This window comes from Miniopterus natalensis, chromosome 5 (genome assembly GCF_054644295.1).
Source record: "Miniopterus natalensis isolate mMinNat1 chromosome 5, mMinNat1.hap1, whole genome shotgun sequence".
Taxonomy (NCBI): Eukaryota; Metazoa; Chordata; class Mammalia; order Chiroptera; family Miniopteridae; genus Miniopterus; species Miniopterus natalensis.
The window spans coordinates 20,333,900-20,361,144 of NC_142085.1; the positions used below are offsets into that span (position 1 = coordinate 20,333,900).

The following is a 27,245-nucleotide window of genomic DNA, read 5'->3' on the forward strand; positions in this document are numbered from 1 at the left end:
TCATACCTCCTGGTGAATTTCCAGCACAGCAGACGCCTCCCTGACTGTGGTTATAGTGTGCAGCCTAGACAGAAAGGGAAAACACAACTCAATATGTATTTTATTTGCATACATAGGGTGTCCCCAAAAATGTATACATACACTTTGAATAATTATAAAGGCAGTGTTTATTAAAATATGTTTTCATTTTCAAAATTGAGCTACCAGCTGTTACAGCATATACACATTTTTGGGGGACACCCTGTATATACATACACATATATATATATCATGTCAACATTGACTACCATGAATATTATATGCACAAGAGTTAAATTATTTTTTTTAATTTAATTTTATTTTATCACCATGTAGCCCCTCAAGCCCTCTTCCACCTCCACCCACCACCAAGTAATAACTCAATTTAGAATTTTCAAAGTAAAAAATTCCCTTGGGTAGAGCTTTCAGAAAACAAGCCACTTGTTCAGGGCACATTTCGGGTGCCCTAGTGATTTTGCTGTCCTCTAGGAAAAAATTCACTGCATCTTCTCTGCCATTCAGCGGGGCCCTGGGACTCACCCAGTGAAAGAACGTTCTTTGTTGAGACTGTATTAAAACTAAGGTGGTCAGGGGAATCTTGGTTATAATAGTGACATTTTGGGCTTTGTTCTTTATCTTTACTAAAACCCTAGGAATGTAAAATGTTTTTGTTCTTGACCATATACTTCCCCCCGTATGTCCTGAACTTTTCTGTTCCATCTAAGAGTCGCCTCGCATCTGCTGTCTGGTTCATCTGTCCCTGGCAATCCGTCGCCACTGGCATCTATGTAGGCAGGTGAAAGGCCTATGACTCCATGAGCTGCACTAATGCTTTCCTCTCCCAGGCTCTGGTTCACGGGCTTTCAACAGTGCCTGTAAATGAGAATCACCCTGAGGGGAGTTAAACAATCAAACAAATGAAGCTCAGCCCCAATCAAGGCCAATTAAAACCAAATCTCTGCTGGTGAGGTCCAGGCAGCAGCAGGTTTTCGAAAGTTCCCAGGTGTCTCTTACACACAGCGAGGTGAAGAAATGCTATTTACAAAATACAGGAGACTGCATCTGGGTACTTGGGGTCAGTTGTGTGAATAATAAAATTTCAGAAATGGCTCTTGGTCACATTTTCCCCATTACTTTGTTAGCTTCTACCAAAATCTCAAGGACTCCGTGGGGGTGGGGGGAAGTTAACTCTTATGTAACTGTTACAGTCACTCATTCAATACATTAGCTCTTTTCTTTGAAATCAAGCTATGTCCCAAGTGGGTCCCCATTAAAAGCAAATACATTTCAGACTCAGGAAAGGAAAGAACACAGATATCAATTAATTTAGAGTAATTTGATTTAATTCTTTTGGTGAAGACATTACTCATTCTAGACTGGCTTCATATCACTTCACCTCACTCTGTGGGCCTCCATGATACCCACTTTCTTAGCTTCTTAATAACAACGAAGACAAACAGAATTTGTTTTTCTTCTTTGGAAAGTTATAAAGAAACCTCTGGTGGTCATTCCTCATTCTTCTCCTCTTGTCTGAAGCAGATCCTTCTAAAATCTGCAACTCATCATACCACTTTAGCAGGCCTCCCTTGAAGATGCTTCGGCCTCCCGAACCTAAGGGCTCCTCCCTGTTTCAGCGTGACTGCCTGCTGCTTCCACCCAAAGCTGAAACTCTGCGCTAAGGAAGCAGCTGCTGTCTTCCTGCAGCAAAGCAATGGCCATGATTCCTGCGAATGGCTAATGGCAGCAGGTGTACTGAGCTCTTTCCTGGTTGATTTCTCTAAAGGTTTGTAGCCTTAAGTCACTTTCCTCCACATAAATTTCTCTCTTTTCATTGTTGAGTGTTGAATATGTATGTGCTGCTCACATTTGTGAGTAAATGTGCAGAACACAGAGTCAGTCTGAGGCATAATTATGAGGTAGGTGAAATTTGCCTTCAGCCATTCCTGTTAAATTCCCTTTTCCTTCAGAGGAAAAGGTGCCTCATTATTTTCTCTCACAACTGCTCTACTAAAAGTATTCTCTCTACCTGTATTCATAATAGAATATTAAAAGTTGATAAGGGCAAAATGTTATTACTTCCAAAATAGATGCATTTTGGTTTAGCATTTGAATTTTTTCATTTCAACAGAGAAGGCATTAACCACCAATAAATGTGAGGGGTCGGGAGTAATAGTTGTTGCCTAGCCCTTTTCACACATGCATTTTGTGTAATTCTTACAATTTAGGAAGAGTACAACCATCAGCTCATCCCAATCCTGGGCTCTAAGTAGTTAATTTGCCACAAAATGTAGAGCTATTGTTTTTTTGTTTTGTTTGTGTGTGTGTGTGTGTTTAAATATGTCTATTAATTTCAGAGAGAGGAAGAAAGAGGGAGAGAGATAGAAACACCAATGATGAGAGAGAGTCATTGGTCGGCTGCCTTCTGCATGGCCCCCACTGGGGATCGAGCCCACAACCCTGGCATGTGCCCTGACCGAGAATCGAACCGAGATCTTCTGGATCCTAGGCCAACGCTCAACCGCTGAGCCACGCCAGCCCGGCAATATAGAGCTATTGTAAATAGCAAAACAGATCTTAAATGCTGGTCTTCTACCTCCAAATTGTGTGTTCCTTCCCCTGTACCATAGCAACAATGAAAACACCACATTTTATTTGTACTTTTATCTTTTTCATTTGATCCTCTATCTACACGGTAAGGAAACAAAAGGTCAAAAGATTGGTCACTTAAGCACAGTGAAAGAACAAGACAAAAACTGAAATCTTTTCATAGCTAGTTCTACCTTTCACCCCCCTTCTGTTTTCTACTTACTTGAGGAAAATAGTTTTGAAAAATAACTAGACCTCAGGTGAGCAAGAAAAAAGTGGGCTCAGGGAACCTGGGGTCTTCTCAACGGCCCTCACCACAGACCATGAATTCAGGTAGGTATTCCACGTTCTACTGCCCAGGCTGGCCCTGAGTGGACACAGAAGACCACCTGTAGTCCTCAACTCTTTACCTACCCTGAGCCTTTAGGAAAAATGGTACTGGATCTCCAAATTCACTTGTTCATTGTGTAGGAGAAACAGCGTAGATGAATGAGAACGAGCTTTGAAACCCAACAGACCTGAATTTAAGTCCTTGCTCTGCTACTTCCCGGCTTTGTAAACATGGGCGGCTCACTTACCCTTAACCTTACTGGAGCCTCAGTTTCCTTATCTGACAAAGATAAGAGAAGAAATAACATGGGGCTCTTGTGAAAATAAAATAAAGAACCTGACATCTTCCATCTTTCCTATATCTTTGCCTGCCCAAATCTCAGACTCTTAGCTAGTGGTAGAAATGTCCCAAATAGGAGAATCTTTTCTGTTGTGAGAACATAATTTTGGATCAATGCTATGTGCAACAGTAGTCTTGGAGTTAAATGGGCTTGGTCCCAGATTAGGAAGAGTGATACGTAATGGTTTTTCAAATGAACGTAGCTTCATATCTTAGTTGCTCTACAATCAAAAACAGAAAAAGGTGAAAGAATTAAGCAGTACAGATTGGTAGTTACAGAATAGTCACCATGATGTAGATTAGAGCATAAGAAATATAGCCAGTAATATTGTGCTAACTATGTATGGGGCCATGTGGGTACTAGAATCATCATCGGGGGACTGCTCTCTAAAGTACATGATTTTCTAAACACTATGCTGTACATCTGAAACTAACACAGAATAATATTAATGTAAACTGCAACTGAAAAACAAAATACCAAAAAAGAAAAACCAGAATTACTTTTCTCACTCTCATGTCATCATCTCCTACATATCTCAATACTTGATTTCAGGAATTTTGATGAACAGAAGACAAAGCCCTCCTTATGCTACTCCTAAGTGATAAGCACTAACTCTAAGAAGACAGAATATCATATCAGAGTGGCTTGAACACCAGGGGACTCTGAAACAAAAGAGTATCACTCATTTCTGGCTTCCAAAATTTTACCTGAAGCCTTCCAAAGATTTCTTCTTGGTTGCTCTCAAACCACCAGTTTGGCAACAGGCCAATTTGTAATCGATGACCTGGTAAATGATGGGGTTGTACATTGCTGATGATTTTGCAAGTAAGGTTGGTACCACAGAAAGTTGTATGGGGATGGAGTCTGGCCTTCCCAAAGCTGACCACACAGAGACCACTGCATAGGGAATCCAGGCAATCAGGAAGCCAGCACAAATCAACATCGCCACCTGGTGAGAGAGAGCAGCAGACAATGAAATCCAGACCACTGGTGGGAATGATGGGTGTGGCCGAAGGCAGGTAGCTTATTTACACCAAAGAAAGTCTATTATCTTCCCATTTCTCTTGTCTGTATGAATCATTTCATATGAACTTCTGAAAAGTGAGGCCAGAAGAAGTTATTACAATTCTTTACCCCACTTACTACACCTCATTTATTCTCCACTCCAGACTTTGAATGTACCCAAAGGCCCAAAGTCTAACCCTATAAACACCACTCCATTGTGCCTACATTGGGCAGGAAATCATGCTAAAAAGACATCGGTGCTCCTGCAATTTCCAGACTTCTCAGCCCACATTCAGTTACAAACTACATGGAAAATGTGTTCACCTCGATGAAATTTTAAATCACCTATATTTGCCTGGGGAAACTTAGAAACTCTGCCCTTGTTTGAAATTCTAATATGAATCTTCTTTAGAGATTTCTATTAAATGTTATTTCTTTTGGCTCAAGTCTTTCTTACGTTTGAGGCTCAGATCATGGAAATTCACTAGCTACAAAGTAAAAGAGAATCACCGAGCTTCAACCAAAGTGACACAGTTGTATAAAATGAGACTTTTCCAGAAAGCACTCTTCTCTCTCACAAAATTATATTTACTTTAGAGGCATATTAACTTTCAGACCAAAGAATAATTAGAAATAGGATTTAAAACATCCTCTTTAGTTTCTCACCATCTGCAATTCTGTCCCTTTCGTAATGTGTCCTAATTAGTGCCCTGTAACTATTTACTTAAACCTATAGATCAGGGAAGGGGAACTTTTTTTCTGCTAAGGGCCATTCGGATACTCATAACATTATTCAACGGCCATACAAAATTATCAACTTAAAAATTAGCTATGAGAAAAGCTCCTAGATTTATTGAATTTCACATCCCACCTGCAGTTACCTTGGCAGGGCCAGACCAAATGATTTAGGCTCGGGCCGGAAGTTCCCCACCCCTGGTATAGATCATCTCACGTTGATTCAGCAAAACCCTTTTCAGAAAGTGCTTTGGGCAAGACACCAGCAAGTCCCGGGGATGGGGGTGGGGGTGGGGGAGATACCCCTATAGCTTGTGCCTGAACTGTATCCTTCTAGGATACAAATAACTACAGAACAAGGCTGAATGGGAATTAAGTGCTGGGGGAACAAAATTTCATGCTATGGGACACACTGAGTTTCATGAAGGATGTAGCATTAACCTGTATGTTGGCAAGTGGGAATAAAGGAATAGTAGTGAGAACAGTGTGAGCAAAGACACAGACAGGTACATATGAGGTTGGTGTAGGAACTGGTGAGCAACTCACTTTGGCATATGAGAAAGCAATAAAGGAAGATAAAGCTGGAAAAAAGATAACATCCATGTATGCAGGGTTTTGTAGAAAAAATAACCGAGCTTGCACCTAATTCCATATACTCAGAGGCACTAGTAGGTTTTGAGCAGGAGAGATAATGAGAGCTGTGCTTAGGAAGATTAACCTGTAAAATGTAATGGAGGGGGAGGAAACCAGGAGGTAGGAAGGTCATTGTTTATCCAGCTGATCAATAAGTATTATTCCGCATCTCTTGTATGTTTTGTATTGAGGATAAAGCAATAAATGAAGCAGACACAATCCCTGTCTACATAGAATTTTTACTCCTGGCGGGTTTGTTTAGACAACAGTCTACATGAGAATTAAGAGGAGTCTTGCCTGGCCCAGTGTGGCTCAGCCGTTGAGCATTGACCTAGGATCCAGGAGATAGAGGTTCAATTCCAGGTCAGGGCATATACCCTGTAGAGGGTGTGCAGGAGGCAGCCGATCAATGACTCTCTCATCATTGATGTTTCTATCTCTCTCTCTCTCCTTTCCTCTCTCTGAAATCAATAAAGATATATTTTTTTATTTTTTTTAAAAAAAGAGGGATTTTAGTTAGAGAACTGACACTAGCAAGTGAAGTCCAAGCTTTGGTTTTAATTTTAAACTTGAGCGATTCCAGGCCCTAGTTGAGAGAAAGTACACTAGCTTCAAAGTATGCTGAGACTATTATCTACTAGAATATTCTTTCTGTAAGATAAATACTCTAAGTCCTCACTTAACATTGTTAATAGGTTCTGCAACTTTAAGGAAACTACTTACAACAAAAATAACTACTATAGGCTAATGGATATAAATAAGAGTTAAGTACCGAAGGCACCTCATCAACATTATAACAAAATGACATTGAAAAAAACACTACTCAAGGACCTGCTATAATGAAACTATATATATTCAAATTAGTCCTGTGTGTAGGGGACATCTGGCTTTGTTTGTTTGGGTTTATTTTCCTCTTCTCAATATATCCTGTACCTTAGCATTGCCAGCCTCCCTTCCTGCCCCTGTGCTGTGTTATGGACTTTGTATAACAGGCACCACGTGACCCAAGTTGACTAGAGGACTGCATGCCCCTGGCTACAGTAGTAGGAACAGCAATGGGCACATGACTAGAAAGAACATCAAACCCATCTTGGGAGCTCTGGGGAAAAAGGACCTTCCCTTTACCTTTGAGTTCCCTAAAGCCCTGGGAAGAGGTAAGGATGGAGCTACCTGAGGCCAGGGGCCACTTCTTCTTTCCCTCACCCTCTTAGTTAAGAAGTAAAATAACAATTCCCACATCCAGGTCATGACAAACTGGTGTAGAAGATTAATGATGAGTAATGAGACACAAAATGTTTTATTAATAAAGTTAAAGCAACAATATTTATGCACCCTTTTTTGTTTTAGAAACACAATTGGATCCCTGGCAAGGTAGCTCAGTTGGTTGGAGTGTCATCCCGTACACACCAAGGGTTGTGGGTTCAATTCTGGTCAGGGCACATAACTAGGGTTCCGGTTCGATTCACAGTCTGGGCGCCAATATGGGAGGCAACCAATCGATGTATCTCTCTCACATCTGTTTCTCTCTCCCTTCCTCTCAAAAAGTCAATAAAACCTATCCTCAAGTGAAGATAATAATAATAATAATAATAATAATAATAATAGAAATCCAGTTAGATAAGTTTTTTACAGCAAAGTTATCTGTGTACACGTGCATTTCAATGTGCTTTTGTGGGAGCAGAGTATTGGATGCATGAATGGTCCACACCCCTCAGTCTGCTTGACCTGTGAACAGTCTGTCAATAGTGTGTGTTTGCCCTGGGAACCCCACATGTATGGGACGTGTCAAAAAAGAAGTAAATCTACCCTTAAGTCCCAGGTTCTGAAATTCCCCCCAGAAAGTTCAAGTCTCATCTCTAAACTTAACTGCAGCAGAAACAAAACAAACAACAACAAAAAAAACCTCAACGATATTTAATTTTACAACATTTTACAAATAGAAAATCTAATCCCAAGGAGATGAATCAAATTTGCCCAGACTTCCTGTGTGTCCTGAAGCCTGTCCTTGGGGTCCCGCAGCCTTGCGTTAAGGTCCTGAGCTAGAATCTCCACCTATGCTTCACCGTTGTAAATGAGGTGCACAGCACAAGCACAGGTCTCCTGCTTGTTTGATTTTCCATTTTTCTGCAGAAGGTTACCCAGGAGAGATTGTCTTTGGTTTGGTCTGTGTGAATCGTGTTTGTAAATGGAATGGGGGCCTCCAGGCTCACACTGGGGGTATTTTTCCTCAATCCCCAAATAAATAATAACTATATCAATAAAGCTTGTTTTAGCAGATGTCTGGGAACTTAGCATAGCACCATCCTTTCTCCTTCGGTGAGTCATGTGATGATTTCACAGTATCTTAATTAAAAGCTGTTTTCTGTGTGGCTGCCAAAGTCATTGATGAAAAATAGATTGGCACTTAGTCCATAATATTTTCCACACTTTACATACTTTCTACTTTTATGGGAGTGTGCAATGGGCAACAGGAAAGACTTAAAACATTCGCATTATGTAATCCCTTTTAAAAGGGCATAGGAGAATTAAAATACTGTGTTTTTAAACATAGCAAATAAATCAGAGTGGCTTTTCTGAGGTTGGGATAAAGCTAAATACTTGAGAGTAAATGATAAGAAAGCAAGTTTAGAGCAAAAAAAGTGAAGGAGTCCTGTATTTAAAGGTATTGAAGGATGTTACTTATGTTTTTGAAGTGAATACAAAGCTAAAAGGAGGCACGTTCATTACTTACAGTCTTCTCATGTGAAAATATATTCCATAGAATATTAAACATTAAAATATTAAAACTATTTTTATATATACTCTACAAAAATTTATGAAACTCTCATATTGTGTTCAGTTTCTCAGAACTTTCCGCTCAACTTGGAATGTGTTTGTGTCCTCAGTCTGTTCTTCACTTTCCCCATTTCTAGGTCTTTGTTTCTGTTTTCCAGACTCTCTCTCCCAGGTATCTTTAAGCCCCTTCTAACACAGGCACCTGTACTTGTCTACTTTCCCCAAGTTGTTTAGTTTTGAATTGCTTCACTTTCAGCACTGCTTTTTCTTTACTGGAAAAGCCGTATGACTTTATATTCTTAAATCAGGCAGTTTTTGTGGGAGGAAAATCACAGAATAGGTGTTTAGCTTCTACAAAAGAATCACACATCTGCAACCCAGTTCCTTTCAAATACATCTTGCTTCAAAGACCAAGGGATATCAGTATGTTTCAGCTTCAGTCCAGACTGGCATTAAGTGTCACATAATTAATATTGTCCATATTGATCAAGTCCAGTGATTTAACTGATTGAAGCAATAATAGAACAATAAGACTGAAAGTAAAAAAGTTATATAAGCTCTGCCTTCGGACCCAATACAACTGAACCATCCAGCAGATAAGATTTCCAAGAAGGGATGTCCTGTCCTCTCTGTGTGCTAGGGTAGTGTAGAATCGTGGGACAGTCACTGATACGCAGATACCCTGGGATTTGGATTCCAATCATGGTTCAGCTCCACCAGCCAATGTGAATGAGACAGAATCCCTGACCCTCTAACAACTACCATGTCAGTTCCTTCCACCAGGCTCCTTTGCCCAGATATGAGTAAGACTTCAGCCAACTTTGGAAGCTGAAGGCCACCTGGAATAATGAAACAGGTGAGAAGAGGGCATGGAATTGGTGGAGAAGTGAAAGCTTAACAGGAGGACCAAAGAGATGGAATAAATTCCCCACCAATAACAAGATTAGATCACATCACAGAAGCAGCTAGACTACCCTTAAGAAATACATTTCAGTGTCACATAATTAATATTGTCAGTAGGAGAGAGAACACCACATCTGTGGTGAGAGAATGGGGCTGGGGCGGGGGGGGGGGGGCGTCCTTACCTGCTTCAGGAGACTGAACAATTGACAGGAGCATAGAAATAAGATCTGGTTTTTCTTTCTTGGGTCTAGCTAGCAAGTTTATGGATTTGCTCCCAACTGGAGGGGGGAAATGATATTAAAAGACAGTAATGCAATAGTAAACGGCAGTTATAAGACTCCTGCCTTCCACCTGCAGGGGCTGCCTGTCACTGAGCGATACATCCAATGGCAGGGAGGAAGGCAGAGAACTCGATAGTCATGACCTACCTGCTTTCCCCACCAGTCCCCTCATCTGTATAAAAGCAAGGGTGGTAATATTCATCGTTCACACCACCTTCAAGAAATTAAGTATTTCAACAACTCTAAGAATATCGTTTCACTTTCTTCCTTCCTTCTATGTTATCAGCAGAATGATGATAAAGCCAACTGTCCCAGACCCTCCTTCATACACTTACATAGAAAAAACTTTTCAGAGCTTTGGTGTGTCTGCCATATGTTGGCCCTGGTTGTGATCCAAGTAGAGAATATTAATTCATACTTTTAAAAAAAGAAGCAGAAGAAGAATTCCACACTTCCCAGTTGCAGTTTTCTCAAATCTTAAAATACCACTACTCTCTAAACAAGCAAAAGCTGTGCTTAAAAGGATAGGATGCAAATTAGGTCATGTCACTCCACGCATCTGTGTTTCAGAGTTTTTGTCTAAAACTGAACACAGTATTCCCAAACTAGTCAGTGGCTGGCATACAGAATAGAAAATATAAATTTATAAGTATCTGGTTGAACCAGGGAAAGTTCACTATTCATTACAGATGAACAAGGTCCTTGAGATGGGGATACTGCTATTTTGAGGGGGGCGAATACTCAGGTGGAGAGGCCAGGTGGTTTTAGAAATAAGAGCTATTACCACAGACCCTTAAACAATCCAACCAATCCAATCATTTTCTTAGAATTTCAGACTCTTAGAAGGTAACTTAGTTATCATTTAATTCCCTTCCCATACCTCCTTTCAGAGATGAGAAAAATAAAGCCCAGAGAGGTAAAGTTCTTGGCTTAAGGCGAATCAGTCAAGTTTCTGAGTTGCAAGCAACAGAAATTGACTTTGGCTGAGTGAGACAGAAAAGGAATGTGTTGGTAAGAACACAGCCTCACTGGGAATGCTGGACTTAGAACTGAGGCCAAGTAGACAGAAATAATAACCAAAACTATGACCCAGACTTGTCCTTATGCGAAACCATTACTGCTGCAGCCATGGCCTGGAGAGAGACCTTCCTACACCTTTATCTGATGTCACTAGATCCTGAGACAGGCTGATGTGGCTGGAGCCTAGGGTCATAGCTGCACTCTAACTGCAAGGGAATCTTGGAACATTAATAGCTGGTCTTTCTGTATCTTTTAAATTAAGAGGCAATCTTTGTTCTCCTGCCCCCTGCTCTCCTTGCACTCCTCAGCAAGTCACAAAATGTTGGAAATTTCTCAACCTAAAAATTCTAGACACTAAAAAGGGTTCAACCACTGGCAGCCAAAATTAGTAACAAATGCCACCTATGTGAGACTTCTCAGTGGGCTGGTGGCAAAACTAGCCACAAAGTAAAGAAAGTGATATGGTTGTTAACCCCACGGGTCTTATTACTAGTGGTAAAACCAAAGATTGAGCAAATAATCACAAAAATAAGTATGTAATTGTAAATTAATTATATATTGTGACATGTTCTAAGAACAACATGTAAAGGCAGCATTGAAACATCGTAAGAAGACAAATTCAGTTGCGGAATGCTTCTCTGGGAAGTGACATTTAAGCTAAGAAGAAACAGAGGAAAGAAGTTCATTAATGAGGTTAAAAAATAAAACAGTTCAGCCTTCTCACAAACGACCCTTAGAATTCAGGGGTGTGGGCGCTCCCTGAATCTGAATCCTCAGTGATAAAAAACACTCAATAAAGGAGAGGAGTCACTGGAGGGAAGCTGACATTCATGTTTATGAGTTTTAAAAAGAATTCACAATCACAGTGAAAGAACAAAGCAAAGCAGAACACCTCCTCAGGAATGAAAGGGAAAGAGGCTCTCAAGTCAGGGGTCAAGGGAGCACTTCACACTGATCAGGGTAATTAGGCTAACAGTTTATTCAATTACGTGTTCATTACAGCAATCTTGATTGAGCATCTAGCGGGCACCAGGCAACGGGGGGCAGCAGCACACAGTGCTTGCCCTCACCTAGCTACTATCTTGCAAAAAAAAGGGACAAATAGGAGATTCAGTAAAATAAATGTGCCAAGTGTTCTGATGGCTGACAGAGGGATTTGAATTAGGCAGGGAGGCTTTGGTGGAAATAGGAAACTTAAGAGAAAGCCAGATGCCCACAGGATCTGGATACTAACTTTAGGTCTGGGACATTATAGATGATCTACGTCTGTTAAGTAAATAAATATGAAGTACTAATAGAATTAGCATAATAATAACTGGAAAAATTAATCTATGCTTCTGGTGTTTCCTTCCAGTGACTCCACCATCCCCCTCATGAAAGCAGCAGCAAGAGCATTCACTGCCTTCTATGAAGGTTTTTACAAGCCCAAATACCGAAATAAAACATTCATTTCTCAGCTTTTGAGTTTCAAAAAAGAAATTTGAAACTTGCAAGAGAGAAAGTAGATGAGAGAAGAGGGTTTTGAGTGGGATTAAAATGACTTTGAGTATCCATAGCCAGAGGTTTGAAGGACTCGGGGCATTAAGATTATTATATGAACAATTTAAGGGATGCATATGGATATAGGAACGTATTCCCACTGCAGCAAGGGTGAAGAGCCTATAGCCCGAAGGCCAGGGAGGGCATCAGAGGAGCTGGTAGCTGACCTTGAGAAGCTGTCCTGAAGCTACTCCACTGAGCTAACATGGGGCAGGGGGCAGGGGGCGGGGGCCAGGGGGCCGGGGGCCAGGGGCAGGGGGCAGGGATGGGGTTGGGGAGCAATCCTCAATACTTTGGGGATAGGAGAGGAGAGAACTTATGCCTCACTTTCCAGGGTCTTAACCAAGCCCCCAACAGCCACCAGATGGTTTGCAGTTGAGGGATGGGGGAATAGTTGGAACTGCTGATGAAACCAAAGAGACTTTACAGTTGAGACAAAAGGATGGAAGGTGACCCACGACAACTGATGGCTGAGACCAGAGGGAACCTTAAATATCTCAGCAATACCAGGGTCAATAAATAACAACCGGACCCAGAGCTCCCACCCATTGGCACCAGGGAATTATAAAGACATCCCTAGAACGTAGCTATGAGAAGAGGAGAGAAACCCTTAATTCAACTGAATTTATCCTGATTGTTTAACATTGTTTGTTTTACAAGGTCAAATGCAGGCATAAAAATGAGATTATGCTAAGTCATAGAAATAGATATAAAGAGAGCTTTTTTTCCCCCTTTTGGTTTCTTTAGGGTTTTTTTTTTTGTTATTGTTGTTGTTTGCTTTTTGTGGGGGTTTTCTGTACACCTCTCCAATTTCTGTAGTGTGTGAAATTTCAGCCTGCTACAAAAGTCTAGCAAAACCATCTTTTAAAATAAATTAGAGGGAAGCCAGAATGGGGAGACAGGGTTATAAATAAAACATCAATTTTTAGGTTGACAAAGCCAGACTGGCAAAGCGAGGGCCCAGGTAATAACCCACCTAAAAGTAATTAGAGTACACAAAAAAGTAAATGAGTTGGATTCTGGAATCCTGGGGGTGGCCTTTAAGGAATAAGCTTTTAGACCAATCTGTTCTGAAGATCAGAAGCACCAAGCGAACAGGCAAATTGCCAATCCTGAGAGGTAGAAAAATGGAGGAAAAGGGCTATGAAAGGGCCCAGCGTGAGGTTGTTTCTTCTTATTTTTACTCAGTACAGAAAATCAAGGTCAAAAATAAATAGTAACTTCAAGTAGTTTTAATTTAGTACAGAAGGGGCCACAATAGAACATCATGTTTACTTTTCAATGTGAGTTCAATTTTGACTTAAACTTTTTGCACAAATGTTAATAATTAGAAACATTATATATTTAAGTTATTTTAAAATAGATTTCATATATGTAAATGAAATGTAAAAATAATATGTATTATAATATAGACATATATAATATAATGTCATTTAGTATACATGTTAGAAGATAACAAATAAAATAGAATCATCAATCTATAGTGTGATAGACATCACATTGTTTCCCTGGGTATACTTCCACCAACTATGGAAAAGGAAAATTATCACTGTTGCATTCACCCAATCTCTAGAACAACTCTTGATATAGAATAGAATTTGGATTAAATGTAGCCCACATTTAACATAGATTCATTTATTTTTTTTTTTAAAACACAGATAGAAGCTTAAGGAAGAGCTGAAAATGAATAAATTAATTCATGATCCTACATTTTATGGAAATATTTTTCTCACTTTATAACTAATTACACGAGAGAAGTAGATCAGGATTTGTGATTCTGCATTTTTGTCCATGAAGAACTGCCCTATATTTAGGTTATCATTGTAGACTTGGAGTGATGAAAACTTCCCTCAAACTTCCTCCTGCTCAGTGTGTGGAGTTTAGGGAGTAAAAGTCAACTGGAAAAAACTGATGGTTGCCAGAGGGGAGTAAAGTGGGGAATGGATGAAAAAGGGGAAGGGGAAGAAAAGGTATAAACCTCCAGTTATAAAATAAATAATAATAAGTCATGGGTTGTAATGTACGGCATAGGAGAAATCGTCATATTATCTTAATAAGTTTGTATGGCAATAGACAGTTACATGACTTATTGTGATAATCTCATAAGGAATATAAATGTTGACTCACTAGATTGTACACCTAAAACTGATATAATATTGGATGTCAACTGTACTTTAATTTTTAAAAAAAGAATCTCTAGCTCGACTGTGCAACCAAGAGATCTTAGCACAATTTCAAAAAGTCAGCAATTTGGAGAGAAGAATATTACTAAGATGAATGCCCTGAGTTGTTAGGAAGCCATCTCTGGTCAAGAAGGAACTAGTAAGGGAACTATAGGTCCTTGACACTTATGGTTCTTAAAGTAGGCTGTGATGACACCTGAAGCTGGGATATTAATCAGCATTATTGACTGGGATAGCAGGAGGAATTACTAGAACTTCCATCTACATTTATTTATTTATATATTTTTAAAATAAGTTTTTATTGATTTTTAGAGAAAGAGGGAGTGAGAGGGAGAGAAACATCTATCAGTTTCCTCTTGCATGCCCCCTGCTGGGGATCCAACCCACAACCTGGGCATGTTCCCTGAGAGAAAATCAAACTGGCGACCTCTAGGTGTATGGGATGATGCCAGACCAATTGAGCCACACTGGCCAGGGCCATCTACATTTACTTTTTTTCTTTAAAATATAAGATGGAAAGTTGGGTGGGTTAATATTAAATATACAGTTTGATATTACCTGTATGTCATTTATAGTGATAGTATGAGCTGAAAAGTATTTTTACCATAAGGGTGAGATGTGATGAAAGTGTAAGAAAAAAAAGGAGTTATGGTTTATTTAACACCTTCTATGCGCCAGGCAACAGGATAACATACTTTATCTCATTAAATCTCTACCACAACCCAATGAGATAGATGTTACTATTTCTGTTATACAAGTGAAGAAATAGAGATTTAAAGGTGTCAAGCTCTGGGTCACAAACCTGGCAAGTGTCAAGGATGAAATTAAAACCCTAGTTTGTTTTCAAATTGTCTGTTCTCCTTACACCACAATATCTAAATTGCTGCCAATTCTGAAACTAGCATATACCTGGAGACTCAAACCTGCAGAGATTGCTCCTGTGTTCAGTTTTCCATAGAAAAGCAGATGTGGTTAGTTCTTACTCTATAAATAATGTGAGAGGGTAGAATGTTCCCAGTCACACCCACCAAAGTCCATACAAAGCAGTAAATACTGTGAGGCGTTTTATAATTCATAAAAGTCGTTATTCATACTACCAAAATAATTTATAAGAACCAGTAATATTCACTTCAGTAGAGAGAATAGGCCTCTGGTAGAGGCATTGCACAAATCTGGTAGATATTAGAATTGTTGCTTGTGTGTATGCCTGTGAATGTAAGTGTGTATGTGTGTGTGCATGTGTGTGCGCATAAATGAGAGAGAGACAGAGTCTGAGACAGAGAAAAGAGGTACCACAAAGGCGTAGATAAATAATAACAAAGTTCAGAAGGACATAAGCCATGGAGATTCTACATTCTCTGAGTCTCCAACATTCCCTATCCTTCCTGCCCTTTGAAGTTTTAAATGAGTAGAAAACAGCTCTGTAAATGATTACCACAGTTACCTTGGTCAGTTTCATTTCCAGCATATGGCTGCCATGGATCCGGCTGTCAAAATGGGCTACTTTTTTGGAGGACGACTTAACCTTGGCAATGATCTTCACATAGGAGAACACAATCACAGCCGTTGGTAGTAAGAGGCAGAAGAAGAGTATGTTCAGGATGAAAATCTGACCCCCTACTGAGGCCTGGGCCAGCCACCAGTCCAGGGTGCACGAGGTTCCGAAGGGCTCCGGTACGTAGTCCCCTAGACCTACCAAGGGCATGGTGGTCCAGAAGGAAGCATAGGCCCAGATGACTGCCAGGCAGATGTAGGTGTGCTTTCTTTTCAGCCAAACCCCTGGAGGCGGAAGAAAACCATTACCAAGATATAATCTGCCCTCCACCCAAATACCTCCCCTGGACATGTCTAATTCCACATCCAAAGAGTTATTCCATTGGCTTCTGGGAGAAGTGGTCAGATAACTGAGGCCTGAGGGAGAGTGAAGGGAAGGGAGGAAAGTTCCAGAGCTGGGCCTTTTTCCAAGAGAATGAAATTGTAAGTGATTTCACAGAGAAGGTTTTCTCTAGCCATCTGGGAGCCTTGGGAGGGGGAAGTGAGAAAGGCTGGGGAAAGAGGACAGTAAAAAGATGAAAGGATGCTGAAGACAGTGGAGGAGCTTGGAAAAGCATCAAGAATGAACTCTGAGGTCCTATCCAATGCAAGAGGCCAACTGGTAGACCTAGCCCAAAAAGGCATGGATTAGTGGGTTATCCAAGGTAAAATCAAATGAGAAGACATTTCTATGTCTTTAAAATGTGTGCCCTTCTCCCTAAAAGCTTTTGTGTCTCTCATTTCATTTTTCTTCCTAAGCACTTCTTGAGTGGGGGTTGGTGGGCCATGATCAGGACTGCGTGGTGCGACATTGAAATGGTTGACTCTGCTTGGTGAGAGCAGGTTTTGAAATTTTAAACCTTATTAGCACTCAGCCTTAGGGGATGAGGGAGAGAATCTAGGTAGATGGTGTCATGTTCTGCAAAAGCAATTCTGTGAAAATATTTTCAGGAAAACAATGAGCTCCATCCTTCAGCACTAGTGTCTGCTAACCAAAAGAGAATTCTAGGAGAAGAAATACTGCAGTCATCTAGAAAAGCGGAGAGCATTTTCCAAAGTTCAACACAGCCACCGAAGACAAGCTGGCTTTACCTAGTGCTGCTACCTACACTGGAAATTATCTCCACACCCTACCTATCCCCTCGAACCCAGGGGTTGGAGAAGTGGCCCCTTACTGCCTTGGTTTTACAGTAGCAGAGAAGAAATATCAAAATCTATTGAAAAACAAAGCAAAACTGAATGACTCTGTTGGCATAGACTCAGGGCTGCCTCTGCTTAGTACTATATGAGGTTTGGGAAGTCAGGGGGGCCTACTTCTCAATTCTAATATTTGACCTTATTCATGTGACCTTTCTATATATTGGTGTTCTCAGGAGTTAAATGGAGGAAGTAAGACTACACTGCTTACAGGTTTTGATAAGAGTTAAATGAAATAATGCAAAGCCTGTTTTGCAAGTTATAAAGAACTAACAAAATTAACATACATTTGTACTCCTGGGTTTGTCTCATTTAGAGCTAACAAGAAATATAACAGATTGTTTGTATACTCTATTGTCTATTTTTTTCAAATACATGACATTTTACATTATAAAATGCAAATTTCTTGAGCCCAACCAGATGGGGATAACAATTATGTAGCTGCAATCTATGTCAGCTCTTGGTTATCTGTTCTAAAGGATAAGACATGGGCACGGATAATCACATATATTTACGGGATGTGCAGAGGCATACTTACAAGCGTTTATGGTTAGGGTTACTTGGTGAGGTGTTTTATACTTACATTCGAGTATGGTGAAAGGCTGTCAAGTACAGGAGGGAGTAGATTAGTAGGTTGGTTCTGTGTTGCTCCAGAAGTCAGAACTAGGACCAATGGGTGGAGGTTACTGGGAGGCAGTTTTGTCTTAATATAAGGAATAACATTGTAACAATGACAGCAGACCAATCAGAGAATGGGCTGCCTGATGCAGTAGTAAGCTCCTCGTCACTGGTCGCTGGAATAATCCAAGAAGAGGCCAAGTGGCTGTCTGTCAGGGATGCCTTAAAACAGTTCATCACAGTACATGGGAGAAAGGTCTACACATCCCCACGTGATCTCCTAATTCCAACATGCTGAGACACTGTGTGGAGGGTTTAATAGTGCGTCAAATCAAATGACGAAACCATCCCGTGGGAGTTCAACCTTAGAAGAAGCTGGGAAATATATCCAGTTCCCATAGGAGTTATGCCCTGGGATCATTCTGGGATGGAGAGGATCATCTCTTGATTGACACAAAGCCTCAGTTTAAGAAAATATTTAAAAAGCAGAGACATTAAGGCTTCATGTCCCTCAAATATTCCCAGGAAGTTTAACATTTGCTTTCTTGTATGTGTGTGTGTGTGTGTGTATTTTTTCTTCTTCACGTTTTTCTTTTTTATTGAATTTATTGGGGTGATATTGGTTAATAAAATCCTATAGGTTTCAGGTGTACAATTTTATAATACATCACCTATATATTGCATTGTGTGTTCACCACCCCAAGTCAAGTCTCCTTCCATTACTGATATGACCAAAAATAAGTTTATAGAAAGAATTTGACTCTGTAGTTATTTAGAATATGTATAACTGTATGTTTTTTATTTACTGGAAATATTGATATAAGCTATTTCTATTGGAAGCTTTAAACTACTTACAAAAGGAGATGCAAAGTTAAAAAAAAAAAATGAAGGAGTGCTGGGTTGTGAAGATGGTGGGTGATGACCTTCCCCTTTCTTGTGCATGGTTTCCTTGGATTTGGGGACGGTAAACTTTTAAAATATAAAGGAAATCTCCACCACACTGAGAGTATCACGTTGACTTGACCTTTCCCACCTCAGGCTCCATGGTCACAATTGCTCTGATTGACAGGTTGACAGACAAAGCAGCTGAATCCAGAGGGAGCCAATATTATTACCTGGTTGCACTTGGTTCTCAATACTGACCTTAAGGGCCCAAATGCATCTCTTGTGGGTTTAATAAGTTCCCAGGATCCCAAGAAGTAAAAGTAATAAAAATTTATTTTAACATGTGTAATAGTCTAATCATTAAAAAAAAATATATCTTGCTCCTGAAAACTTGTTTACTGCTCTTTCAGTCCTCATCGATTTTCTTAGTCCCTCATCTTTCTACCTACCTACCAATACCACAAAGAGAACGTTGAGTGACATTTCTGTCTGTGTGTCCTTTCCTGCAGACACAGCTGCAAGGCTCTCTTAACTTACAGGCAGACCATTGGAATTCCTCATCTCTGCAACGACAGGGAGCCTGAGTGCTTAAGGAGAATCATAAACATCTTTCCACATAATTACACTTACCATGTGGGAACGAGCTAAACATCATGGACCTAACGTCCTCCCCATGCATTTTGTTTCCTTTGGTTGCATGGCAAAACATGGGAGAAGCTTACACACTTTATTACAGGAAAGGATACTTTTCAAAGCAAACACCAGACATTCCTATAAATGTAGAATTAAAAGAAACCCACATTGACAAAAGCTCAAACTTTTAAATATATGTTAGAATAAGATAGGTTATAATAGACATACTCTTTGAGGTTATTAATAACCTTTGTTTATTGCCTATGGGTGAAATATGGACCGCTGTGCCAAGCCACCTAGCTTTGACTATCAGGGAGTGAGAAACTTTCCTACTTACCATAAGATAAATAGCAGATTTTCAGGTATCGGTCCAGGCTGACAGCAGTCATGGTGATAAGACTTCCACAGCCAAAGAAAAATCCAGCCCATCCGTACCAGCGGCAGCCAATCCAGCCGAACACCCAGCGGTGACAGAAGCAAGAGATGATCGTGAACGGTTTGCCTACAACTAGAGCGCCAAGCAGTTGATGAAGGGAAGTTCCCTCCAGTTAACATCTACCCACCTCCCTCAACTCACTGTTGAGTTATATCCCATTCAAATGAGAGATGGCTATTTTAGTAAATGTTAGGTTCAATTTGTTTATAATCAGACCTAGATTTCTGAGATTTAAACTATTTTTTCCTCCATTAGCTTTTTGTTGTTGTTTACTTTCTAGAAAATATTCTTCTAAAGATGGTCCAGCTTATGACGGCTCAGTATAAGAATATTTGGACTTTAGGATGCTGTGAAAGTGATATGCGTAATAAATTACATGAGATAGTTAACACTCTTATTATAAAACAGGCTTTTTCTTAGATGATGCCTACCTGTAGGCTGATGTAAGTGTTCTGAGCATGTTCAAGGTGGGCTGGATGGACTAAGCTATGATGTTCAGTCTGTTAGTGTATTCCGTGCATTTTTGATTTACGATGTTTTCAACATGGGATGGGTTTATTTGGATGAAACCCCATTGTGTGTGGAGGAGCATCTGTACTTTAATTCACACCCTGCACACTCCCTTATTCAGTCCTTGTATTCAGTCTTGGCCCTCCCTGAAGGGAATGTGCTCATGAAGCTCTTCAAAGTCTCTACGTGATAAATCTATCAAAAGAGGGTTTTCTAACCTTACTGCATGAGGAAAACCAAATAACCAATATATGCAGCCACAGGTGCTGGCCTGCCCCACCCCTCCCGAGTGTGCCCTTTCCTTGGTATACATAGGTATACAGAAGTTCCTATTTAGTTTAATCACTTAACACATATTTTTTAATGCCTTCTGTAAGCTGGACACACACCTCCTCCAGTCGTCTAGACACCTCATATTCTTACAGCTTCGTAATCAGAGTGAGTCTAACCCATTGTCTTCGAGGAAACTCAGTGGAAAAGAATTGCTTGTAATCAACAAGTAATTATTCAGTGCCTCTTATGCAACAAACACAGAGCAAGGTGCTAGAGAACAAAGTGGAGATCAAGATTCACAAATGCATTTTTTTTTAACAGAGAGAGCAGACAAAAGAAACAAATAACTGGTAGTGTGAGATACGACATGGTAGAATAATAGGGAGTGATTCGTGCTGTGAAGAATAATAAAGCCCAGGGAGGGGATAGACAGCAATTGTTGTTTTACATCAGGGGATCACGGGAGACCTCGCTGAGAACGTGATATTGAGGCAGATGCCTAAAGAACTCAGGCAAATATCTAGAGGGAAAATATTCCAGGCAGAGGAAACAGCCACTTCAAAGCTTGAGCTAAGTGTCTGCTTAAGGCAGCAAAAGACCAGTGACAGTGACTAGGATGGGGTGGATTTTGTGTGTGTTGAGTCTGGGATCCATTAGCAAAAACTATTTTAAGGTTCCTTCTGGAGCGAGCTTTTGATGAGCCTTTGCAATGTCGTGTAGAATGTCTCTCCCTTCTAGGCTTAGTGGAATGGTAATGAAGCGGCAGTTCTGAATGAGGAAGGAATTGTTCTATGTTTTGTTTTGCGTTGTTTTGATTTATTTTGAATATCAACGTCTAGGAAGCCAATCCCTAGGTAGCCTGATTTGATTTATCTGGAATAAGCCCAGGCATCCACATACTTCTTCTTTTTTTTTTTTTTTTAACTCCCCAGGTGATTCTAATACATATAAACAATTGTAAGCCATTGGTAAGTAAACAACAAATATTAGTTGTATAGATGTATAGGCACCTGGTCTCTGGGATGTGCTTGCTCAAGGTGCTTATAATGAAATATAGTTGACCAAGAAAAAAATAATGCAGACATAAGAACGTTTAAGGTTTATTGGAAGGGGAAAGTGTATTAGAGATAGTACTCAGAAGGTGAAAAAGTGATCCAAGTTAATCAGAGAAAGCTATCACATGGAAGAAAATATTTCCTGGTGAATTATATAAAGACACGTGCAGACTAATGAGGTGGTGTGTGCAATTCTAGGGCAGACTCGCTTGGTTGCGAGCATTTTCAATGTATCCAAATGATTAAGGACATTTTTATTCAAGCCTAGTCTAATTCAGCCGTAAGCATCAGTTAAGTTTGAGTCCATGGCGAAAGATGAGGCTGAAATAGGCTCCATCCAAACTTTTTAACTGAAAGAGAACCGTCAGGGGTCAGGAGGATGAGCTGACCAGGAAAGCTGTCATTCCTGCTGCGACAATGCCATCGCGTGGCAATAGCAAAAATGGCAGCTACTTTGCAGCCTCGAAAATTCCTGGGGTTCATCTTGACTATTTTCACAGAAGGGGGGACTGACATGTTATGTTTCTCTTAACGTGTGTGTGTATTTCTCATAAGAGTTCATGCTATTTAAGTCTGTCCATACTGAGTAAAGTCTTTCCAAATAACCTACAGGATCCAAACTCAGTGAGAGGGCAACAGCCTCACTGCTGTGTGATGAGTAGCGACTTGGTAGGAGAGGCTTAGTACTGAGCCTTGTGTTCAGAGATTGGCAGTGGCAGAACTATCCACTTGTGAAGAGAGAAACAAATACCTGAAAATATGTTTAGAAGGGAATGCTTTAGATGGGAAACTATTGAAAGGATTCCAGCAGAGAATGGAGTGGATGTGAATTATTCAAACTTGATTTCCCCAACACTGGTAACCTAAGATCCTCTGCTAAATAGCAGGATGTGGGCTCCGCAGGCACATTAAACTGTATCTAGACAGTCCTGGAATGTGAAAGCAAAGGGAGGTGGCCTACCCAAAGTCATTCGTATTTGTAAAAATGAACTACAGTTAAAGAGAAATTTTACTCTAACTTTTACCAGAGGCCAAAGAAGTGGTTTTGAATTTTGGCTTCACACTAAACTTATCTGGAAATCTTAATTTTAAATATTCTGATATCCAATGACATTCTCAACCAGTTAAATGAAAGTTGCTGGGTATGAAACCCAGACATAAATTTTTTTTAAGTTCCCCAAGTGACTTTTTGTACAGCCAAGTTTGAGAACCAATGAACGAGGAGCTTCCTGTACCTGCAGTCAGTCCTTCAGCCACACTTCAATGTGTCATTAATGAGACAGCTCTTTTCTCTTCCTATCCTCACCTCAGGCTTTCTTCACTCATCATTTACCCTTCAGACCTTGCCCCCTTGATGCTTATTTTAACAGATTTCCATGTGGGGGAAGGGGGTGTAATGGAGCTCGAAACAGTGATCTATAGCCTGCCTGGGTCTGTTTTCTGAACCACTGGGCCCCATTACATATGGAGGTGTCAAAGACCACACTTCGTTGACTTACCACAAACTGTAAACATGACTTGAGAAGAGAGAAGCAAAAGGGGATGGGTGGGGGTGATACCTGAGTCAGTGAGGACTTTAGAATGGGGCATAATTCAACCCCAAAAAGTGAAACAGCATGATAGTATTACCTGAAATCCCCAGGTCACAGACTGCCAAATTGACAGTCATTATTTCCGCAGGCCTCAGCTTCTTCTTTCGTCTAGAAGACATATAAAGGACATACCCATTTCCAACTGTGGACAGAATCCCTACAAAGAAAAATATAAACCCCCATCGTTAAAATTAGGACTTAGAGTTCATTCGAATACGAAAACACTTCTCAATTTCAAAAATGGACACCATAGATTTAGAGGGTAGTGAGAGGACTCTACATAAAATCTAAATTAAGAAGATGAAATAAAAAGAATGAGTTGTGAGTGACAGGTGAGGGATGGGTTGCCTCCAAAGGTATAGGAACTAGGGATTATAAAACTGAACTTACCCAGAAAAAGCAACCACTAACTTCCCAGTGAAGGTAGGAGGGTGTGGGCATCTTAAGTCAGTTCTTGTACTGGTCCCCAGGGTGAAGTATTTTTTTCAGGCGTTTTTATGGAGTATTGACTTTATAGAACTCCCTTCCTCTGCTAAGAAGGGTTAGCCCCTTTGGCTCTTGATAAATCCTGAAGATAAAGTGACCCAAACCGAACTAGCTGCTGTGGACTCCTAAGGAGTTTAGGAGAGGCAGGGGCCAGATGAAGCTGGCATAACCCCTGGCCAGGAAAGGGTCATCTCCTGGGGGCAATCTCCCTAGGACATGTGGACACTGGGTGTCTGTAGCTGCTACTGGAGTAGGTATCATGGGGGAAGTGGGTGACAATTGGTGATACGGACTCTCCCCCTTCCACCAAAGGGAGAGAAAGTGACCCTCAACCCACCAACCTACCAACAATGGTATCAATGTGTTCCCACTTTTTTAAAAAAAATGTCCTTTCATTAATGACTAATTGGTTTTGGCATTACAATGAAACTGTCCCAAAGTCCTTACAAACCCAGTTTAAATCCAAAAATGACCCAATCCCTACTGACTTTAAGAAAAGAATACACCTACTTCCATAGCTTAACATGTAGAGTAGATTTCTTCAGGAAGTCTTGCTTCATAGTGTGGCTGTGTATAAATGAGAATCTGGTACAGCTGCCTTCAGTAGTAAGGAATAAGGAGAGTATTAACAGGAGAAACCCAGAGCTTTCTGTTTTAATCTCTCCCTCTCCACTAAAGTCCATCCAGGGGCAGGGACAGGGACGTGAGTCTCTGCTGATGGTATAAAACCACCAGGAGCTTGCTGCCCTGCGCTCTGAGGAAGTTCTGATACCTGGAGCAGGGCTGCCTAATGGCCCCTCAAACTCTCTTTAGCTTTCTTAAGGCAGAAGAGTTAAAAATAGAAGAGATTGTGGAGTTTTGGAGAAAACCAACTAAAGTGAAACTGATGGCTCGTGAAAGGAAACCAGCTAGCAAGGCTAGCTGGAAATTAAAATGTGAAAACATGACTTGAAAAATCATAAACAGCTTGGCCGATGTGGCTCAGTGGTTGAAGATCGACCTAAGATCCAGGAGACTGCAGTTCGATTCCCAGTCAGGGCACATGCCCGGGTTTCGTGTTTGATCCCCAGTAGGGGGCGTGCAAGAGGCAGCCGATCAATGACTCATCATTGATGTTTCTCTCTCTCTCTCTCTCTCTTCCTCTCTCTGAAATCAATAGACATACTTAAAAAATAATAATATAAATAAACACCCTTTGTCTTTCTACATTACTTTCGAGAATATTCTCTTTTCCTTTCTTAAATTTTCTTTACTAACTCTGATTCGTAAGGCTTCACCCAGTACCCAAAGCATTATCCATAAATAGTCAACTCTCTATGAGTTGCATGTAGATTATTCCACAGGCAATCTTAGCTGTAGGGGGGCAATCAAGAGAATGCAAACTGATTTTTAAGGATAGTTAAAAGAAAATTAAGAAGGTAAAGACTAAAGGGGGGGCATTTTTAGATGATCAAAATCCTGACTCTGTGAATACAAAAATATAAACTCTCATATATAGACTGAGAATAAACTAAGTATTTACAGTAAAAGAGGGGAGGGTGGAAATGGGTCTCTAGTTTATCTCTCCTCCATCCCGGTTTTATCTCTTCATCTCCCAGTCCTCCCTAAGACTTCCAGGATTTAGCAAAGTTCACCAAGAATGTCGTTCCATCCTGGTTCCTTAGAAGGAATCTTGGCACATCCCTTAAACCTGTCCTAGGAGGGGGTGAAAACCAGGTACAGAACCAAGCCCAAGACCGGGATCTAGGATGAGCCCACTCCCCTCCACCTGACCCTGACTTGATTGGATGACTGTTCTGGAACAGGTCTTGGCTTTATCCCCAGCTCCCTGAGTCACTTGATGATCCCTTTGGGGACTCTTTTTGGACTTCTTTTTCTAGCTCCAACCCCATGTGCATTAAGTGAGAAATTCTCCTCTGGATTCCCCCACCCACCACCACCCTGGTTGCCTCTGTTCCCTGGACCCCTCATGCCAGTGTGGGGAATGGACAGCTCTCCCTCCCTATTTTGTGTTGCCTGGGGGAATTTGTCAGGTCAAAGATGCTACTTTTTAATTCATTTCTTGTAATTGATTGAGACAAATTCAATTTATATGATGTCTATTCTTCTGTCTTTTCTGATCATTGAAAGTACTTATGCTTAATAAAAATGCCATGGGGATTTTACTGCCAGATAGATAGTCCCTGTGCAGGCAGAGACTACTTGTCCACTTCATTCACTGCTGTTTTCCCAGTAACTTACACAGTAGAGACAAATGGGCATTCAGTGTCTATTTGTGTTTGAAAGGATGTGGAGATCCATTCGTAAAATACAGGATTTAAATCAGTTTCATAATAACATATAATAAAGCCAAGGACCCAGGGAATCCCTTTGCAGCAGAATTTCTGATTAATCTTGATTTCTTTTGTCTCAGGCAGTGACCATAGAGGGGTCTCCAGACAGTTCTAGTGAGTTCTGCTAATTGCAGGAGTTTAAATAAAATTCTTATTCAGTAATAAATAGATGAGAAAGAGAGAAAGAGAGGGAGTCAGTGAGAAGGAGGGAAGGAGAGAGGGAAAGAAAGAGAAAAATCTTGACCCAGCATCTGAAAAGATTAAAGGCAGACACATCTAAAGACATAACCCACCTGTACACTGGTTACCCAAATTTGAAACAAAATTTTTAAATTTCAGAAAAGTATTATGGCTGAATTCTAAGTGCCTAGACTAGTGCTGTCCAATAAAAATATAAAGTAAACCAGAAATGTGAGCCATATATGTATTTAAATTTTTTCTGGTAGTCACATTAAACAAAGTAAAAATAGTGCTAAATTAATTTTAATATTTATTTAACCTAATATATCCAAAATGTTATGGGTAGGACATGTCGTCATTCTTTAAAAAATGATTAATGAGCTATTTTTTATTATTTTTCTGATACTAAGTCTTCAGTATCTGGTGCGTATTTACATTATAGTACATCTTAGTTTGGAAAAGTCACAGTTCAGACAGGTGCTCAGGATCCACGTGGCCACCGCCTTGGATGACACAGTCTGGGCGCTGATGTGGATTATACACGAAAGCCTTTGACCTTGGACTGACTCCCATTTATTACCAGTTCATCTTTTCAACTCTCACCCAAATTACTTTACCATGGTCCATTCTAAGCCTATTAATATTTTGTTTATAGCAAAGCATTTTTTAACAAGCAAAAGCACTCTATTTAAATAAAATCCCATTATCATTAATTATCTTATTCAGAGGACTTACTACCAAAGCAATGAAAATGAAATGTAGTCTCAAAGTAAATTATTTTGCTGTACAACTTTTTGGATTATCAAGGGGGTATTTAGAGTAAATACAATGGAGAGATATTAGTATATAATGGAAAGATAATAGTAAAGGCATAGGAAAGATAATGGAGAGTCCACCCCATCTTCTGCCTTCCTCCCGCTTTCCACCTCCCCTCAGAATGTCCACGTGAGTGTGGGAATCTTTGTGCAAAATCAACATATCAGCCTATGAATTTTCTAGATGCAACTTTTGCACAGAAAAATTAAGGAAGCTTACCGATTATTGTTAAATAAAAGCCAGCCACCAGATCTGCTTCCCAGGAAAGTTTGGAAGCAAAGGGATCCCCGTCCCGAAGGTAGTGTGGCAGGCCCTCGTCCTGGGGCAGGGCCGTGTGGTTTAGCGCCAT

General features: G+C 40.3%; 1 protein-coding gene across 1 annotated transcript; it reads right to left on the reverse strand.

Moving 5' to 3' along the window:
• On the reverse strand, positions 1-27,245 carry OPN5 (opsin 5). Its single transcript, XM_016212654.2, has 6 exons — positions 27,116-27,245; positions 23,119-23,238; positions 19,553-19,723; positions 15,794-16,128; positions 3,983-4,224; positions 1-64 (listed from the first exon to the last, which is right to left on the reverse strand). The coding sequence occupies exons 1-6, from the start codon at positions 27,243-27,245 to the stop codon at positions 1-3; spliced, it is 1,062 nt and encodes a 353-aa protein (XP_016068140.2).